Source organism: Triticum aestivum, chromosome 1A (assembly GCF_018294505.1).
Source record: "Triticum aestivum cultivar Chinese Spring chromosome 1A, IWGSC CS RefSeq v2.1, whole genome shotgun sequence".
NCBI classification, from domain to species: domain Eukaryota; kingdom Viridiplantae; phylum Streptophyta; class Magnoliopsida; order Poales; family Poaceae; genus Triticum; species Triticum aestivum.
Genome location: NC_057794.1, coordinates 382425152 through 382446469, shown reverse-complemented (window position 1 = coordinate 382446469; position 21318 = coordinate 382425152). Strand labels below are relative to the sequence as shown.

General features: G+C 45.1%; 1 protein-coding gene across 1 annotated transcript in view; it reads right to left on the bottom strand.

The window, feature by feature from the left end:
• Positions 1-8923, bottom strand: part of LOC123052093 (uncharacterized) — a 34212-nt gene extending 25289 nt beyond the window's left edge. Inside the window, exons 1-19 of the mRNA XM_044475179.1 lie at positions 8621-8923; positions 6726-6829; positions 6480-6614; positions 6345-6395; positions 6054-6148; positions 5865-5982; positions 5319-5420; positions 4903-5085; positions 4658-4818; positions 3848-4018; positions 3268-3354; positions 2879-3194; positions 2687-2791; positions 2508-2603; positions 2336-2403; positions 1025-1145; positions 766-942; positions 470-679; positions 13-122 (exon numbers count right to left, since the gene is read on the bottom strand). Of these exons, the coding sequence (XP_044331114.1) occupies positions 13-122; positions 470-679; positions 766-942; positions 1025-1145; positions 2336-2403; positions 2508-2603; positions 2687-2791; positions 2879-3194; positions 3268-3354; positions 3848-4018; positions 4658-4818; positions 4903-5085; positions 5319-5420; positions 5865-5982; positions 6054-6148; positions 6345-6395; positions 6480-6614; positions 6726-6829; positions 8621-8717 (2507 nt within the window). The 5' untranslated portion in view covers positions 8718-8923. The remainder of the gene's footprint in view (positions 1-12; positions 123-469; positions 680-765; positions 943-1024; positions 1146-2335; positions 2404-2507; positions 2604-2686; positions 2792-2878; positions 3195-3267; positions 3355-3847; positions 4019-4657; positions 4819-4902; positions 5086-5318; positions 5421-5864; positions 5983-6053; positions 6149-6344; positions 6396-6479; positions 6615-6725; positions 6830-8620) is intronic.
• Between the last annotated feature and the right edge of the window lie 12395 nt (positions 8924-21318).

Genomic DNA, 21318 nt, shown 5'->3' with positions numbered 1-21318 from the left:
AAAGTGCACAACCTGGACCATTGCTTATATGTTGTAGACTCAGGATTTTCAAATACATAGAGAAATGGCCCCACTAGCCGCAAGTATCTTCGTTGCCAAACAGCTTCTCGGTTTCCAACACCCTAATAACAGGTCATAGAGAACTGTTAGAAATAGTAATATCAAATTCATTAAGAGGTCTACTTTAAAATTGCCCTGTGGGCGCCATTATTTAAAATTTGGGATTACACAGGATTAAAATTCTGAGCAAAGATAATGTGCACAACGAGGGTTTGCAGCTTTAGTTATTATGTTAGGGAAAATTTTGAACATTAAACACAGGTCACTGGCGGTAGGGTGCACAGTACGCCGAAGGGGTGGTGGCAATTATCAATTAGATATAGAAAGCTACCAATTGGTGACAGATGGACTCTATTTTAATCTCTTAGCGATAGAGGGAGTATACAATTCTGTAGAATAGAAGGCAAACCTTCCATGTAAGAAGAGAAGACCATCCCTCAAAGTCAGCCTGATCCCACAAATGTGCAAGGTCTGAACTGTTATTCTCACTATTGGTGTCTTGAAAAATCTTTAAAATCTCCATCAATCGATGATAGCGTGCCGGAGAGAAATGAAACCCCAAGGAAGGCACCCGTACTGCCAGTCTTGTGGAAGGATATAGTGAACTTTCTACCTGGATCTGCGTAACAGAAGGATGAGTTATACCCACTGTTATTTATTCTTTCTTTTGGGGGGAGGGGGGGCGGGTGGCGGACTAGTGCGCACCTGCTGAAGCTTTAAAGCAATTCCACACTTGTCGATGACTGGCAATAAATTGACTTCTTTAGATGTGTCATTCCAGTGGTAATCACCATCCACCAGAAATGCAGATACATCATTGAGCACCAAATTGAAATTCAAATACATATCCTGCTCTTCTGAAGAATATGAATCCCATATCTCCTGAAGTGACAAGAAACATCAGCATCAGATAAATTCAACCACTTGTAGATATGAAAGTCTTACTTCAAAGAGTAAACATGACCTCTGTCCGAAGAATTAAGTTTCCAAGATCAAGCAAAAGCTTAGTCTCATGTACATCATCCGGGCGGAACTTGGTAGGAACAGTAATTTTAGGAGCAGCGATATCCAGATTCAGTGAAAACCTAGCGGAGATTATATGTGGATTCAATAGCCATTCAGAAAAACCAATACAAAGAACATACAGCTAACCATTTTAGAATAATACTCCATCCGTACCAAAATGTAAGACCATTTTTTACACTATCATAGTGTCAAAAATGATCTTACATTTTGGGACAGAGGGAGTACTTAGCATGGTAAAAAAAGATATAAATGTGAGAAGTAATTGAAATGTATATCAACAATGCCTTGATAACCTAAATCGGCTTAGTTGATAGTATTGAAAAATATAATATAATCTCGTTTTGGGTATTCTTGTCTTTCAGGCTGAAGTAAGGTAGTTAAGACACTCTCCCCTTGTTGCAATTGAATATGCTTCATAGGCTGAATAAAGAGACATCTCTATGAAAATGGTTAGCTGTATGGGCCAAATAAAGAGACAACTCCAAATTTAATTGCTAGGTTATGGCTACTAATAAGCATTTGTCATTACTCACAACAACGATTACCGGCAGAGCAAATAAAGAGATATCTCTATGAAAAATAGGATTCTGAGAGACCAATCCACGAATATACAAGAATACATCTAAAAAAACGTTTCTGTATAAGATATGATAACATATCTGTATACGAGTACAAGGGGATCTTCTAGAACAACAGTACCCCATTTTACAGGGCTAGGACTCATATTGGATGAGGAAGGCACCGCGAGGAATCCAAAGTTCAACCAACTAAGGATCTCAATCCCTAGGTCAGAGTCGTCTATGAGCTGCACTTGGAGATCTTGCCTTAACGTCCAAGACAAGGCGCATATTTAAAGACCCAGAGAGCGCTGTGAAACACTAGCTATGCTGAAGCCACAACAACCAACCCTACCGCTCAAGACGCACGACTGATACATCGAACTCGAGGAGCATCATCGTCATTACTAGTTTAAATCCCGTCTAGATTTGGATCTTCCACCTACCATTAAAATCCCTCGAGAGAATAAAGAGAAGAAGCCAGGACATAAGACTTTTGGTCCTAGCGTCGCTTGCTCACCCTACTTTCAATATGCATACCCTCCTATGCAGGATCCATGTAATAGACACCTACCGAGAAGACCGCTAAGATCTTGTTTAGCCCACAATCCCTTAAAAATTGGTATCCTATAGTATCGTTCTGGTGCCCACCAAAGAATAGTTCTTTCAGTAGTAAAATAATTCATACCAACCTGGACTGATCTTTTAGAACACGTGTCATTTGCTGTTGAGCGGTGCGTTTCACTTCATCTAATGTCATCTTCACAAATCAAAAGATATGGTTACTCAATAGAAGAGATGCAGAAGAATCAATCATATTATCATATAAACAAATCGTGCTTCAAGTGAATTATGAGTATATACCTGTACAGCAGCAGCAGTCTCCAGTGCAAGGGTCTGGCTAACTGTAGGGCTACTCTTGAAGAAGGCAACGATTTGGTCAATGGAATCTTTCAAATACTGCCGGAACAACAACAATGATCATCAAAGGGTAAAACAAGCATGTGCACACCAGAGGTTTTTAAAGGATAACTATAACTCACAGTTATATAACAAGGAGAAGCCCTGGCTGTAAAACTCCAGTCCAGTTGCTCATCGAAAGGTTTGTAGGAGAAGACACCAACAAGAGAATCAACAACACTTGCACTCTGGTAAGACATATAATGATATCGTTCAGTCATAAATGATTTGAATAATATCTAAAAGGTAAAATTAGAAGAACAAAGTGGTAAAACCTCAGCAAGCAGGCCATATGGAGATAAAAGTTTGTAGGAACCAAGCTTCAGGTCAAAAACTTTTGCCTCTGGATACATTTTCAAGTTACAGCGGAAATCTTCACATGAAAGATCAGCAAGGCACTCTGAACCATCAATGATAAGCCTTGATGCATTATGTTTCATGCGTATTTCAAAATAAAACTGCATCAATTTCATATCTTGTTGAGCAGGAATATACTCCGTATTTTCTTTGTACCCGATTATCCTATTTAACCTTTCCCAATCTTCATCACTAAAACTCTTCGAGTCTCCATCATCCTTCGAAGAGCCAGTCCTATATGCAGAAGAAGTAATTAGTACAAAATTGTACAATACAGCGAATGTGAGTTTGTATAGATCAGACAGACCATCCAAATGACCACCAGGACTGCTTCTTGTTTTGTTGAGCATGCTGTCTTTCTGCTGACTGTTCTACAAACTTGTGGGCCAGCATCCTTCACAAAGGAAAAAAAGATAAATATTAACCAATGAGCAAGTCATAGAGGATCATGCAGTTGAAACAATTGGAGTGAAACTACATTGGCTCAAATTCAATGAAAAAAAAAAGCCATATTGCGCAATGTTCATTAGATGATTCTATGGTTCGTTCTCCTCAGTGGTTCGAAACTTATTCATTGTACATCAGAACCGTGCATGCATTGTTCAACGGTTCAGATATGTCTTTAAAGAAAGAACAACTTCGGAAAGAATGAACAGCGCATTCGAAAAGAGATATTATGCAACAGTTGCATGCAAGATAGTAGCAATATCATGTGACATGAGGTTTACATGTCAGACATGAAGTAATTTTAAGAAGGACCAATGGAACATATCAGTATTCAGATAGACCTCCTTCCACATTATTATGAACTTCTGAAACAAATCCTTAACGGTGAATATCTACAAGATAATCTTCATAGAGCATGTCTCAAAGAACAAACGTACTACCTCCATTGCAGAATAACTTCCATATCTAGTTCACGATCCAGACTATTAATCTCCTCATTATCTTCAACAACCGGACGGCTCATGTCAGACTTCAGAAGGGACGCATATAAAGATACATATGTCTTTCGAAGTCTTGCGTTTCTCAGTAGTTGCTCCCAAGATAGACTTCCACTGCATTAACGAGATATATCAACACAAACCCAATGAGAAAATCAGGCACAAAAAAAGTACACCATGTAACATTACACCATATAGTCAATAGGCCGAACTCAACATCGAATATATATAATTAATTATGAAGGGTGCTTCACGAAACAGAATTATCCAATGAGTATTCTAAAGGATAATACTATAATGTCGTAATACCTAAAATCAATTGTAATACTGGGACTTTTCACTTAAATAGAACGAAGGCAGGGAAGGATCCCTGATTTTCTAAAAATATTATAAGGTTCGATTGGAAATTTGGCAACTGATGTGGCTTGGTTCCTTTGTTAATGCTCAATTTATTTCCACATATATGTTTCACTGTGTGCACGGAAGTGCAGTTTTATCAGTACGTTGATCGGCTCACACTGAATGCTAGTCTCATCATGATTAAAACAAAATTTCAGTAGGCATGTAGGGATTCCTGTTAAGTCAACCCAAACATAAATGACCATTCCTCCACAATGCAGACACAATCCTTTGTTATGTAGGAGAATATCATAACTATAAACTGATAAACAAAATACCTATACATGATAAACAATAACACATAATCCATACACAAAGTGGAAGCCACGCAGAAGGTGTGTAGAGCCCATATACCTTGCCTTCTTCATTTCATGAGTCACTACTTTGTATGCGTACTTCCACCAAGCCTTCGGATCAGATTTCACTGGTAAAGATGGCCGATAATGAGCATATCTCAGCCGTTGATTAAAAGAAGAAAAGTTATCAGCCATCTTCAAGATGTCCCTGTAGCCATCCTGAATTGAAGAAACCAGTCTACCATTAGCATTGCTGCTTTGTCACTTAAAAGAAGACGGGGGTGGTTGGCCAAGAGTAGAAACCTTCGACAAAGACAAAGTAACATCATCCAAATCAACAGCAGCATTTTGCAATGCCTGTCCGCTTCTCTTCGCTTCATCAATGTGTACCTTTGTATATTTTGCTTTGCCAGATATAGGTCTTAATATGTAAGTGTGAGTTTTTGAAGCAGTACTAGAACTATCTTGCTTTCTGAACTCAAAAACCTGAAACACATTTTGTGAACCAGTAAATATTCATCAAGCGAAAATAAAATTATATTAGACAAAACAATGAGATTGCACAAGTCCTCCAATGCCTCAGTACAGCACAGTATCTGGCCCTCAAGGTTCACCATGTAGCTTTCCAGTTAGATATTGTAAAATAGACAACTGCCTACATGCAGAATTTTACCCTCAAGCCCTACATTTATTTATTAGCAAATACAATTGTAAGCTACCTGACTCCATTCTGAAGGCAGTAAATCTTCCCAGGGTTTATCCACGCTCCAAGGACTGCTATCAGAATCAAAATACAGCGCCAGACTCTCAAGTTCAACAGACTGCAAAACCATCATATATAAGCTATCAAAATGCAAGAATCATAAATACGACTATCAGAAGCAAAACAGAAGGCCCAGTAAATGAATCTGAGGGAGGAATATGCAATCTTTCTGTAACTTGAAGGATGCATTCTCTGTTAACATCAACACATTATCCCTTCTAGACGTGCAGAATAATGTGTGTAAAGAATCAACGCAGTATGAGAAAATAAGTAGTTTGAATTGCTCGTCTTTAACACCTAGTATTGTCCACAATAGCTGTCTATTCTGCGATTCAGAAGCCATAGAAAGTGGTTTCCAGTCCTCACCTCCCTTTAGGAAAGAATAATCCATGGGTAAATGGAAGTCTGGATTCGCAGAAGCAACCAGTAGACCTTGTGTATTACTTTGTATACCAGTATTAATGACTGAACCAAAATGTTGTGAAGTTAGGAGAATATATACCTTCTTCACTCGGTCCAAATCTCCACCAGTGGCAAAAGTTTCCTTCCCATGGTCATCCACAGTAACTGCTGACAGCTTCGAAAGTACCAAACCTGCTGCGAAAGGGTGGCCTGGATTGCTACAGAAAAAATTCATGGTATTCTTATATGCACCCTGAAAGATACATCCACTAAACAGAAATTGAAGTACCTCTCTATGTCTTCGTATCTGATGTGAATATTGCCAATGGATAACTTGATGTTTCCGATCACAGTGCTAATGAAAGACCCAAGCCATGACGAGTTCTTCAGGGATGATGAAAAGTTTGAGTCAAAAATTTAATAAAGCATAATCATGTTAACATGGTCGGTTCCCAAGTCCCAACCCATACAACAGCAGGCAAAACATGGTTAGATTGAATATCCAAGCCATGTAGGTAGTTCATCATCACAGTACACAAATATACACATAACTACAAAAAGGCCAAGTACCAACACGTACCAGTTCGGAGTTCAGTTGTTGCTGGCTCTCCAATAATTTCATTTCCATCTCCTGTTTCAATAAACAGTAGATCACTAATACACAGTTCAGGCAACAACTGCCAGAATAACTCAACTAGTGTCACAAATTGCTCACCCTAACTCCAGTTCGTTTGACCTCTTGGACAGCATCCTCACTGCAACCTTCAACATCTGTTGCTGGTTCAGCTAATATAAAAATACGATCAAGATAAACCAAAACTGGCTCTTGGCCAAGTCTGCTCCAAGGGACCTAATAATAATTTATGCAATCATCCTTTAGCATACTCGATCATATCACACAAAAAAAGACATCAACAATTAAGGCAAAATGATGCGGCTAACCTAAGTAACTACTACAGACCTTGAGCTTAACTGAACCAAGGAAACCAGCTTTGACTTTCACAGGTAACTTCAATGAATTGAGCGCCTCAGGCTTCAACTGCATGTTTGTGAGTTCCACATCACCTGAAATAGTATTGCAGAGAACACATGAAGTAGAAGATGGCCAATATCATTAACAGAAATGAACTATAGCCAGCAGAAGGAGAACACATGTGCACGCGTGTGTGCGTAGAATGTGTATTGGCTCACAATCATCTCAACATGGCAACCACTGAAGCAAATGTTTGGCCCAGCAGACACACCCATTGCCCAATTCCACTACAGCACCAGTTAATTCTACAGCTTCCAAATATCACAAGATTTTCTTCCATGAATTGGCGATAAGTAAGTCCTTTGTATGACTTGACTGTGTACACTCCGTTTCACAAACTTTGCTACTTTTAACAAAACTGATAATAGAGGATCAATTCCATTGACTTTATGCACACAACCTACATCAGTTAAGTGAACCATACCCTGACTCATATTTTGTCTTCCTGACTCTCTATTGTTGGTTGAGAAAGCAAGTTCCACTAGTGGGGACCAGGAAATGCATATATCACATTCTCCTCCCAAAAATCATCTGACATGGGCATGTAAAAGGGGACGCGATGTGCTGAAGGATGGGATCCAGGGCCTCGCCGATGTCTGTAGACGGCATGGCATGGCTCAGTGTCAGCAGCCAGCTCTCGTACCCACCCCGTAGCTCTGCCATTGATAGGATGACCCACCATAAAATCATGTTTCTCTTCTTTTGGCCAGAGTCCAGATGAGTGTATCCCATCACCGTGTTCCAGACAATCAGATTTGAGGATCAGCAGAATAGGACAGGCATGGTCAAAATACAGTGCCTGGCTTCAAAATGAAATACATCTTACATACGCAGTTTGTTCCATGTGGTACAGACACATTTGGTACTAAGATTACAACGCTAAGCATATTTGGTTGCACAGCAGCATCTCAGGGATATATGTTATCCAGAGTTTCAGGGTTCAGCCATATGCATTGTTATTGCAAACATGTAAGTTCAAGGGGTATCCTTGAGTGGCTAAATGGAGATATTTGACCAAGTGAGATGAGTATATATGCTCAGGAACATCAGTGGCATATTTACACTATCTACCAACAGGTAAAGGCTCACACTAGCCCTCTAGGCTCTAGCTGATGCAACCAGTGAATTACCACCAAGTAAGCTCTACAAAATACAGTAAGCCATCACAACACCGCCCAATGTCTCAACACTACAACTGCAAGTACAAGCACTTGGAATATGAAAAAAAATGTTGGATCCTCTCCGAACATATATAACCAATGCCCACCCATTACGCCCATCAAATCCTAACACCCAATTAGCTGGGCATACCGCAACATGAATGTATTTGTTGCATGAATATTCTCTCGGCAATCAAAATATGATGTGCGGAAATAAATGAAGAATAAAGAGTTCTGTGATGAGGGGGAACAGAGTGACTGCTTCGGAGCATCCAAAATCAACTTCCACCTACAGTAACCAGCTCAAGCTCGCAACAATGCCATCCCCATTGCCACCATTCACAACAAACACGACGCAACACCAACAGACAGTGCCCAGACGCCGCCTACCAAAACGAAGTATGCGCACCAAACTAAGCTCGGGTTCGACCTCCCAACAGCCGTTCCACAGCAATCCACCACTGTTACTAGAAACATTACTACTCACAGCAACAAGCAAAGCCGCGCAGAGGAACTGAGAAACGAGCCAAAATCAGCCGCGAGCGCTTCCCTGATCACCCGCGAGGAACCAATCGGACTGAACCAGCTAACCAGCAGAGCGGACTGAAGCGAGTGCGGGGGCGAGGGAGGGAAGGGGAGCGGGCGGGGGCGGGGGCTCCTCACCTCTCCAGACGCTGATCTTGAGGGCCTCCTTGCTGAGCCCCCGGACGTAGTTGCCGAGGTACTTCTGCAGCAGGAAGGCGACCTGGTCCTCCAACATCTCCGCCGCCGCCGCCGATCGTCGGCGACTGCCGACGGCGCCGCCACCGCGGTGGGAGAGTTGTCCGGCTCGGGGCTCTCTCGAGACGTGGGAGCGATTCCGCCTTCGCGTGGAGGAGAAGAAACTGCCGGACTCGCAGTAGAAGCCCACAGGTGTGTGGAGTCCTGCTTTTTTTTTCTCTTCTCGGGGCTCTTTTTGTCCTCGAGGGGAAGAAGAGGCACGGAGGAGATCGCTAGAAGAAAGAAGGTGGTGCCGGATATGACGGTTGTGCCCTCGATTTTGAACTTATTAACGGATGATACCTCACTGCGAAAATAAAATATCTTAAGTGGGGTCTGTTGCCATTGATGCGAATTATGATTCTCTTTTTTGTCTAGCTGTTTGCGTACTAGTATGTTTTATCAGCTTGCAAATGACCTTTTTTTTGTGGTGGAAAGGGAAATTATTTCGGAGGGCATAAATTGGAACTGTGAGATCACAGCATTGGTTAGTAAAATTTATTTTAATTTTCATAGGAAAATGTCGGATTTATTTACTTCAAACCTGATTTATTTACAAATAATCAATGCTTAACTTTTTTGTAATAAAGGGGAAACTAATTCCCCCGCAAAAAATAATTCTTACTTGCAGTAGTACCGCTTATAGCAAAAAAAATGAGAAACACGATATAGAGAAAAAGCACGCATTCTTTATTTAATCAAGAAAAAAAAGAGCATTCGGAAACCGCCCGGACACGCGGCACGGTAGAGTTTCGCGTGGCACATGCTGATTTGTTAACCACTCTGTTGGTAGGCTCGAGAATAACCACGCCGAGCAAGGAGAAGCGTGATCAGGCCTCTAGTGGCACTCATGGATGCCCAGCGCATTGACAAATATAGTACTTGTTTAACTTGACACTAGCTTCAAAAAAAAATTGACACTGCAATACGTATTCTTCATCTCAAACAGCTGTTCAACTGGCATAAAAAGATTGCGACGATTTGTCCGCAAAATACCGATGGTACAGATAATTAAACACGGTTCGACAGGCCACGTATGTGGATGAATAGATCGTCGTCATGTACGGGAAGAAAATACAGTAGTTTGGAATCAAACTCGGCGTACGCCTGATTCAGGGAGAGTCGTCCGAGTCCGGCTGCAACTTTCTTTCTTTGGCGGCGTCGTCCGTCAGCGTTCGGGTCCGGCGCCGGGACGGTGGACGCGCGCTTTGTCCAGGGACACGCAAAGGCCGCGCGCTGCTGCGTGTGGCCACGACGCCCGCCTGCGCGTTGGAAAGGGCTCGTCACGTGTTGCCCTTCCTTGACCTCCGCTCCCGTGCCCGGCGCCACCTGTGTCTTGGTGGCGTCGCGTTCGGTGCCACGGAGGCATCTAGGCGATGCGATCAGTCGGCGGAGTTCGGTGAGCCGCTCGACCGAAGAGCAGGACCGCTTTCCAGGAGTGCACTCTGCGGATTTGCATCGAAGGTTCGTTTTGTAGCTACAGGATGGGTATATGCTGCGCAGGGTTGCCCTTTGGATGATGCTTGCGGTTGCGGACTTTTTTTTCCCTTTGCGAGAGATCCAGATGCGGTGCCTTCCTGGCAGAATCACAGTTTTTTTTTTTTTACATCACAGTTCACTGGTCACCTCGTTCAAAAATACGAGGTGCACAGATCAAAGTGGCGCCGATTGAGCACGTGCCGAGTGCCTACTGTCAGATGCTACTAACAGATAGAAAAATGGTACTGTAGTAGTAGCGGTGAAGTGGTAGCAAACGATGGATGGAATGGAGAACTGCGCTTTCAGAGGGTGCTTGGATACAAGGGACTATTTTTAGTCTGACTAAAAATAGTCTCTTTTAGAGGCTAAAGTTCCAAGCACCCCTGACTAAAGAGAGGCTAGGACTAGTCTTGAGGCTAAAATCTTTTAGTCATGGGAAACCTACTAAAATATGTATTAGCTCTCTCTCTCCTCATTTAATTCCTCTCCTTAGTTCTGGATTGGAGGGTTTGGAGGATAATAAATGCTCAATAACTAGATTTTAGTCTCTTTAGTATTTGGATTCAAGCATGGGTGAGACTAGCAAATTTTAGTCCCACTACTTTTAGTCATGGGACTAAAACGTATCCAAGCATGCTCTCAGTCTCAGGCTGGCAGGTGGCTCTACCACCACCACGGATGGATATCGCATGTCGGCAAGAAGGCGATGCAAGCTTTCGTTGGCCACAGCTCTATTGGGCCATTCATGTTCACTTTTAGCGATTTTCTTTGCCGCCCCTGAATTTTAAAGCGGTGATAGCCGATTGACGGTGATGGACCCGAGAGGTGCAAGAGAGCTCTTTGCGTCAAATTACCCTCGTTCGCACAGGCGAGCCAACCTGCCCGGCCCATTAAGCAACCTTTTGCTACCACTTCACCGCTACTACAGGCGAGTGGGAGCTTCTAACAGTCTCACAACTCATTTGCGGGTGGACTAAGAGTGTATCCTTGGCGCACTCTCAGTCATCGTCGTGTGTCGAGCCTTGGGCGTCTTCTTTGTTAGGAAAATATGCAACTTAGTATTATCAGAAGGCAAACACCATCATATATACATGTACAGGGGAGGCCAAAGGCCAGAATGCAAAAGGCCAAAGGCCACCATAAATATAACTCTAACACCCCCCTCAAACTCATGGTGGATCCACAACACTGAGTTTGGAGAGATAAAATCCATGTTGCGCTCTAGTCTGAGCCTTCGTGAAGAAGTCCGCTAGCTGTAACTCGGAAGGCACATACTAAAGAGCAATAACATGGTCCTGCACACCAGCGCCCACAAAGAAAGCATCAACACCAATATGCTTGGTAAGCTCATGCTTCACTGGGTCTCGCGCAATACTGATAGCACCTGTACTGTCTGACAAGAGTGTAGTAGGTGCAGTAACAGTAACACCAAAATCCTCAAATAACCAGCGTAACCAAGTCACATCTGCTGTGAGAAGAGCCATAGCTCGCAACTCAGCCTCTGCACTCGAACGGGAAACTGCAGTCTGTTTCTTCGTTTTCCAGGCAATGAGAGAACCATCAAAAAAGACACGGTAAGCAGAAAGTGAACGACGATCTGAAGGATCACTAGCCCAGGTATCATCCGAATAGGCCTGGAGTTGTAATGAGCTAGAACGAGGAAAGAAGAGATGGTGAGAGATCGTGCCACGAAGATATCGGCGAACACGAAGAAGGTAACTATAGTGAACCGAAGTGGAAGAAGAAACAAATTGACTTAGGATATGGATAGGATAGGAGATATCCGGACGAGTGACAGCGAGATAGACAAGACTCCCAACAAGATGACGATAACGAGTCGGATCGGACAAGGGCTCACCATCAGTAGCACGAAGGTGAACATTAAGCTTCATAGGAGTCTCAACAGTGCGCTCATCACTAAGAGCCGCACGAGCAAGAAGATCCTGGATATACTTTTCTTGGGAAATAAAAAAGGCATCAGAGATGGAGGTAATCTCAATCCCAAGAAAGTAATGAAGTGGACCAAGATCAGACATAGAAAACTGCTCATTGAGACGAGCCTTGACAAAGGCAATGTACTCAAGATCATCGCCGGTGACGATCATGTCATCAACATATAGAAGAAGAAGAGTGCGGCCACGAGCAGAAAGGTGGACAAAAAGCGCTGGATCATGAACACTGGGTGAAAAACCAGCTTCAGTGACAACCGAGGCAAAACGCTCAAACCAGGTGCGAGGGGCTTGCTTAAGGCCATAGAGAGAGCGACGAAGACGACAAACCATGCCATCAGGAACTGAATACCCAGGTGGTGGCTGTATATAAACTTCCTCACGCAACTCACCATTAAGAAAAGCATTCTTAACGTCAAGCTGAGACACGAACCAGTGGCGAACAGAGGCCACGGCGAGAAGTGTGCGAACTGTGGTCATATGGGCCAAAGGAGCAAAGGTCTCATCGTAATCATGACCATGCTCTTGCTGAAAGCCACGAGCCATAAGACGAGCTTTATAACGCTCAAGAGAACCATCAGAGCGACTCTTAATCTTATAGACCCACTTACAAGTGATGGGGCGAACACGGGGAGGAAGAGAAACCAGATCCCACGTGCCGGTGCGTTCAAGGGCAGCAATCTCCTCTGCCATGGCAAACTGCCATTCAGGATGAACAATAGCATCTCGATAAGAAGTCGGCTCAACAACGGTCGGAAGACCATAGCGAGAAGGACAATATGGATCAGGGGGTGGACAAGGCCGAAACGAAGACCATAAGTCGGCTGAGAGGAGGAAGATGACACATCAGAAGTAGAGGGCACATCAGTAGATTCATCCACAACACGTCTGTAACACCCACGATGCGGCTATATCTCCCATGTGTCGGAGCACGACTTAGAGGCATAATCGCATTGTAGGCAATGTCGCAAGAGGGGTAATCTTTACACATCCCATGTACTGAATAAGAAAGAGGTACATAGTTGGCTTACAATCGCCATTTCACACAATTCATAATTATAACATTACAATCATCCAGATACAATCAAAGTCCGACTATGGAACCAAAATAAAGACAACCCAAATGCATAAGATCCCCGATCTCCCCAACTGGGCTCCACTACTGATCGTCTGGAAAGGAAACGTAGTATCGTCCTGAGTCCTCATCGAACTCCCACTTGAGTTCAGTCGTATCTCCTGGAATGGTATCATCGGCACCTGCATCTGGTTTTGGAAGTAATCTGTGAGTCACGGGGACTCAGCAATCTCACACCCTCGCGATCAAGACTATTTAAGCTTATGGGTAGATAAAAGGTATGAGGTAGAGCTGCAGCAAGCACTAGCATATATGGTGGCTAACTTACGCAAAAGAGAGCGAGAAGAGAAGGCAAAGCACGTTCAAGAATCTATGATCAAGAAGTGATCCAAGACTACTTACGTTCAAGCATAACACCAGACCGTGTTCTCTTCCCGGACTCCGCCGAAAAGAGACCATCACGGCTACACACGTTGTTGATCCATTTTAATTAAGTTAAGTTTTAGGTTTTCTACAACCGGACATTAACAAATTCCCATCTGCACATAACCACGGGCACGACTTTCGAAAGTTCAAATCCCTGCAGGGGTGTCCCAACTTAGCCCATCACAAGCTCTCACGGTCAACGAAGGATATTCCTTCTCCCAGGACGGCCCGATCAGACTCGGAATCCCGGTTACAAGACATCTCGACAATGGTAAAACTAAACCAGCAAAGCCGCCCGAATGTGCCGACAAATCCCGATGGGAGCTCCACATATCTCGTTCTCAGGGCACACCGGATGAGCCAGACATCGGGTTGGCATAGACCCTGGTTGCCCAGGGGGCACCGGACATCGCTTAGGTTGGACCAACACTTACAGAAGCACTGGCCCCGGGGGGGGGGGGGTTAAAATAAAGATGACCATTGAGTCCACGGAACCCAAGGGAAAAAGGCTAGGTGGCAAATGGTAAAATCAAGGTTGGGCCTTGCTGGAGGAGTTTTATTCAACGCGAACTGTCAAGGGGTTCCAATTATAACCCAACCGTGTAAGGAACGCAAAATCAAGGAACATAACACCGGTATGGCGGAAACTAGGGCGGCAAGAGTGGAACAAAACACCAGGCATAAGGCCGAGCCTTCCACCCTTTACCAAGTATATAGATGCATTAAAGTAAACAAGATATAATAATGATATCCCAATAAGAAACAAACTCCAATCTTCACCTGCAACTAGCAACGCTATAAGAGGGGCTGAGCAAAGCGGTAACATAGCCAAACAACGGTTTGCTAGGACAAGGTGGGTTAGAGGTTTGACATGGCAATATGGGAGGCATGATAAAGCAAGTGGTAGGTATCGTAGCATAGGCATAGCAATAGAGCGAGCAACTAGCAAGCAAAGATAGAAGTGATTTCGAGGGTATGGTCATCTTGCCTGCAAAGTTGTAGCGTCCCGAGACCGATGCTCCAGATGCCTTCCTTTATTTTAGTTGTTATTGTGTTTGTTGCCATGATCTTGATGAGTGTCATTGTCTTATTTTGCTTCTTGCTTCATGTGCATCATTGTTATTATTGCATTGCCAGTCTTATCATGGATCATAAATGCATAGGCATACTGTTGGTGGTTTTGGTTGTGTGCTTGAGTGTGTGATCAACCCCTGTTTTGTCTCTTTTTCAACTTCATCTTCTTCTACACCCACAACCTTGCTTGATCATCTTCTTCTCCTTCTTCGTTAATCCATTTAAATTGTGGTATTCTATTTCCTGCACCAATTTAATGTTCATTCTTTTCCTATAAATTCTCAACCATGCCTTCAACCTCTCTGCCAAAAATTCAGCTCCTTTGAACTTGTTTTGGTTGGGTTCAAAAATGGCTCCAGTTTGAATTTAATTCAAACTTGAATTATTTTTATATCCTTAAAAATGTCCAAACCAGTTTATTCAAATTGTGCATATTTTTTTAGGACTCCATTAATATCTTCACCCCTGCCAAATTCCGTATCTTCCCTTGCCTTTCTTTCCTTCTAAGATTTCTGACTGAAGAAAAAGGAAGGAAAAGAAATGTAGCAAAAGAGAGAGAGCCCAGCTCCAGCAGCAACAACCCATCTCCCCAGCCCACCTACACCAAACCACCTCACTTACCCCTTCAAATCCAGCCCACCAGCACCGCTCCTCTGTTCATCGTCTTCTCCCTGTACGGCAGGACATCCAGAGCCTCCACGTCGGCAGTTCGGTCGATTTGACGGCCTCAGCCGCTCCCTTCCTCCTATATAATCCTGCCCCAACCCTAGGGTTTCCTCCTCGCTCCGTTTTCCCCTCTTCTGCCTCCTCCCGCCGCCGAGGTAAGCTCCCCACGCCCCTACCGTCTCCATCGCCATGACTAGCCGAGCTGAGCTCGAGTCTGGCGTAGCCAGCATCGCCCGGTCGTCGTCTTCCTCCGCGGCAAGTACCGCGACTCCCGAAACGTCTCCAAGCGGCTCCCCGAGACCCGATCGTCTTCTTCCACGACGTCCCCTTCTTCCTCTGCTTCGTCTTCTTCACGGATCAGAGGAACGCCAAGTTTAGCGAGCTCCTTCATCGCCTTCCCTCGTCGCCTCAGCTCGTCCCCAAGCACGATCGACTACACCATCCTACCCACCGTGAGCTCTTCACCCTCCTGGCCTTACCTAGCGCTCGTTTTCGTCCTCTAGGTCTTGATCCACGTGACCAGGAGTTCGATCTCCATGAGCGCCATGGTAGCAGCTTCATTAGCTCCTCTACTCGGCCCCTTGCACACGCACACCCTCGCAGCGTTGCTCCACCACACGTGCCCGTAGCCCCCGCATGCATCTGCACCCGCACGCACACCCTGCCTGCTTGCCGCCCGCTCGCCGCGCCATGCTCGTCCATGCATTGTTGTGCACTGCAGCCCAGACGAGCTGCAGCTCGACGCTCGAGCTCTGGCCTCTTTCTTCTGCTCCCCACATGCACGCACGCATCCTGTAGCCGCACTCCCCTCCTTTTTCCGCACCCCCACCGCCGAACTCCAGCCTAAGTCGCTGCTGCATCCGGCCGTTAAGGCTCGCCGGAGACCTGCTGTCACCGTGCCTTCATGGCAGAGCAAGGCTACGCCTTTGCTTTTCTTTATTAGTAGCTGTACTCCTTTCTGAACACAAATGCAGAAGCACCCCAGTGGTCAGTCACGCAGGCACAATACGAGGTGATCCTGGGTTCGAGTCCCAGCCGCCTTTATTATTTTGCACTGTTTTCCTATCATTTTGCACACTCGGGCCAAGTCCTCCTGGGCCGCTGTAGGTCGCTGCAATCTGGCCCGGATATTTTTTTTTCCAGTCTGTGTATTTTAGCATTTTCCAGTGCATTTGTATTTACAGAAATGCCATCATTTTAAATTGTGAACAATTAAATAACCATGCATCGGAATTAAACAAACTTAATATGTAAAATGACTAGGATTTCATCTAGTTTCACAATATCCAACTTTCATGCATGTTTGAAATGTTTAAAATGTTGTTTGTTTAAATTTGCTTAAATGCCATGTTAAAATGCTTTAATTCATAACAAAATAACCGTAGCTCCAAATTTAATAAACTTTGTATGCAAATGGGGTGGAAAAATCCTAGTTTAACATGGTGACATTGCTTTGCATGTTTAATAACTATAAAATATGGTTTAGGGCAGAACAGTACCAAATCCATAAATTGCACATGAGGATTTTCCAGACTTGTTGTTTGACTGTTCCGGCCTCATTTAAACTTGCCTAGATAGGTAGTTTTGTCATGCTTCACCCCTTGCCATGGTTAACAACATTTAATATTGTTGGGTATATAAATAAGTTCGAACTAAATAAGTCACGTGGTGTTTCGTCAATATGCAACGGAGTTGCATATTCAGCTCCACTTAATTTGTAGGATTGCTTATGCACTTTGCCATGCCATGCCTCATTAAACCGGACATGCATCATACTTGGTTGTGCATCATGCCATGTTCATGTGTTGGTTGTTTACTATATTGTGTGCTTCGTTCCGGTGTTTGCTTCTTCGGGTTGGTTCCGGTGACGTCATGATTGTGAGGACCTGTTCGACTATGTCCGTTTGTTTTCTTCATGGACTCGTTCTTCTTCCTTGCGGGATTTCAGACAAGATGACCATACCCTCGAAATCACTTCTATCTTTGCTTGCTAGTTGCTCGCTCTTTTGCTATGCCTATGCTACGATACCTACCACTTGCTTATCATGCCTCATATATTGTTGAACCAAGCCTCTAACCCACCTTGTCCTAGCAAACCGTTGTTTGGCTATGTTACCGTTTTGCTCAGCCCCTCTTATAGCGTTGTTAGTTGCAGGTGAAGATGAAGTTTGTTCCTTGTTGGAACATGGAGATGTTGTTCCTTGTTGGAACATGTTTACTTGTTGGGATATCACAATATCTCTTATTTTATTAATGCATCTATATACTAGGTAAAGGGTGGAAGGCTCGGCCTTATGCCTGGTGTTTTGTTCCACTCTTGTCGCCCTAGTTTCCGTCATATCGGTCTTATGTTCCCGGATTTTGTGTTCCTTATGCGGTTGGGTTATAATGGGAACCCCTTGACAGTTCGCCTTGAATAACACTCTTCCAGCAATGCCCAATATTGGTTTTACCATTTGCCACCTAGCCTTTTCTTTCCCTTGGGTTCTGCAGACTCAAGGGTCATCATTATTTTAACCCCCCCACCCCCGGGCCAGTGCTCCTATGAGTGTTGGTCCAGCCTGTCAGCCGCCGGTGGCCACCAGGGGCAACTCTGGGCTGGCCTACCGAAAGTTTGGACAATCCGGTGTGCCCTAAGAACGAGATATGTGCAGCTCCTATCGGGATTTGTCGGCACATTCGGGTGGCTTTGCTGGTCTTATTTTATCATTATCGAAATGTCTTGTAACCGGGATTCTGAGTCTGATCGGGTTTTCCCGCTAGAAGGAATATCCTTCGTTGACCGTGAGAGCTTGTGATGGGCTAAGTTGGGACACCCCTGCAGGGATTTGAACTTTTGAAAGCCGTGCCCACGGTTATGGGCAGATGGGAATTTGTTAATGTCCGGTTGTAGAAAACCTGAAGTTGACCTTAATTAAAATACATCAACCGCGTGTGTAACCATGATGGTCTCTTCTCGGCGGAGTCCGGGAAGTGAACACGGTGTTGGAGTTATGTTTGACGTAGGTTGTTCTAGGATCACTTCTTGATCATAGTTGTTCGACCGGCTTTTGCCTTCTCTTCTCGCTCTCATTTGCGTATGTTAGCCACCATATATGCTAGTCGCTTGCTGCAGCTCCACCTCATACCTTTCACCTTACCTATAAGCTTAAATAGTCTTGATCGCGAGGGTGTGAGATTGCTGAGTCCCCGTGACTCACAGATACTTCCAAAACCAGCTTGCAGGTGCCGTTGAACCGTGCAGATGACGCAACCGAGCTCAAGGAGGAGCTCAATGAAGATCTTGTCCTTTGTGTTGTTTCGTTCTAGTTGATCAGTAGTGGAGCCCAGTTGGGGTCGATCAGGGATCTGTGTAGCATTTGGGGTAGTCTTCTTTTATTTTGGCTCTGTAGTCGGGCCCAGATTGTATCTGGATGATGTAATGCTTTACTCTTGTATTTGTGTGAAGTGGCGATTGTAATCCAACTATGTATCTTTTCCCTTATTGTATTACATGGGTTGTTTGCGAAGATTACCTCACTTGCGACATTGCTTTCAATGCGGTTATGCCTCTAAGTCATGCTTCGACACGTGGGAGATATAGCCGCATCGAGGGCATTACAAAAGTTCTCCGAGTTGACGTAAGCTTGATCCTCGTAAGCGTACTCAACGGGTTCCTCGATCACGTACTCGTCTCCCGGATCTACCCAAAGCAAGAACACAAGCAAAGGGAACCACGATCAACCACGGTGCAATGCGCAAGCAACATGATGCGAAACATGGCATGATATGCGGGATGTAATATGCAATGCATATGCGTGCTCCGGAAGGAAAAGATTGAACCAAGCCTCAACTTGGCAAACCAAGAGTGCCGCTGGAAAGATGAGTTGATTTCGGTCGAAATCGATATAAAGATCTGTCACACCCCGGATGTAATTTACCTTATCTGTACTCCAACTCTTGCCGTTTCCGTCACTAAGTTATTTTATTTCTCCGTTGTCGGGTTTTTGTCTCCGTGTGTTTTGTCTTTGTCATGCATCTCATATCATGTCATCATGTGCATTGCATTTGCATACGTGTTCGTCTCATGCATTCGAGCATTTTCCCCGTTGTCCGTTTTGCATTCCGGCGCTCCTGTGTCCTCCGGTGGTCCTTTCTACCTCTTTCCATGTGTGGGGGTTAAACATTTTTGGATTGGACCGAGACTTGTCATGCGGCCTTGGTTTACTACCGGTAGACCGCTTGTCAAGTTTCGTACCATTTGGACTTCGTTTGATACTCCAACGGTTAACCGAGGGACCGAAAAGGCTTCGTGTGTTGCAGCCCAACACCCTTCCAATTTGGCCCAACACCCACCTAGACCCTCTCCATCATCTAGAGCAGTCGATCACGATCGCGTGGTCGCAAACCGCACCTCATTTGAAGCTTCCTAACTCCCTCTACCTCTATATAAAGGGCACCCCCTCAAAATTCGCGAATCATTTCCCCCTAACCCTAGTCCATCAGCACCCGCCGCCGCCGGACATGTCCATTTCCCGCCGGACAGCCTCCACCGCCGCCTCGGGCCAATAGAGGTGCGACACCTGTCCTTGGGCCGGTCCCCACTCCGCCGGCGCCTCCCACCGCAGCCCGCCGAAGCCCGCGAGGGACAGCCTCCCCGGCCCGAGCCGAGCGCCACCCGCGCCCGCCTCTCCTTCCCCCGAGCCAGTGCCCGCCCTCGCTGGACTTGCCTCCCGCCACCGCGTCCGCCATTGCCGGCCACCGCGGCCTCCATCGCCACCTCGCCACCCCTGCCTCGCCGACGTCGCCGCGGCGTCCCGACGCCCCGCAGAGCCACGCCGCCGCTTTCCTCTCACCGGATCCGCCGCCCCATCGCCGGACTGCTCTCCTCCGGCAACCACCGCACTCGCCGGCGACCTCGGTATCCGCGCTGCTACAGTTCTTGTGCAACCAGATCCAGATCCGTGAGGGTTGACTTTTTCCTCCTAAAACCCTAGTTTCTTGCATTCTTCCACATGCCATAACTCTGCATCCGTAGCTCCGATTCGTGCATCTCTTCAAGGTCTTGGTGCAGTGTTGATGCAAGAGAATAAAATTGTGTCTTATACCTCTCGCCAGTTGAAGCCCAATGAAAAGAACTACCCCACTCACGACCTCGAGTTGGCGGCGATTGTGCATGCTCTTTTGACTTGGAGACATCTCTTATTGGGAAGAAAAGTGGACATCTTCACTGACCACAAGAGTCTCAAGTACATCTTCACTCAGCCTAATCTCAACCTCAGGCAGACTCGTTGGGTCGAAATGATTCAAGAGTATAATCCGAGTATCGACTATACTCCAGGCAAGGCCAATGTAATTGCTAACGCTTTGAGCAGAAAGGCTTACTGCAGCAGTTTGATTCTCAAGCCTTACCAACCCGAGCTTTGTGAAGCTTTCCGCAAACTCAATCTACAAGTTGTTCCTCAAGGATTTCTGGCCAACCTCCAAGTTTCTCCTACTTTGGAAGATCAGATTCGCGAGGCTCAACTTCTTGATGCTATGGTGAAGAAGGTGAAGATTGGGATTGCCAAGAGTCAACCCAAGTACAAGTGCTATCGTCTTGATGACAAGGATACTCTATTCTTCGAGGATCGCATTGTTGTGCCTAAAGGTGAACTTCATAAAGTCATTATGAACGAGGCTCACAATTCACTCCTCTCCATCCACCCTGGAAGCACAAAGATGTACCAGGACCTCAAGCAGTCGTATTGGCGGACTCGAATAAAGCGTGAGATTGCTCAGTTCGTGAATGAATGTGATGTCTGCAGAAGAGTGAAGGCAGAGCACCAACGACCAGCTGGTCTCCTCCAACCTCTTGCCATTCCAGAATGGAAGTTTGACCACATTGAGATGGACTCCGTAACTGGATTTCCAAAGTCCAAGCGTGGCAATGATGCTATATTCGTTGTCATCGA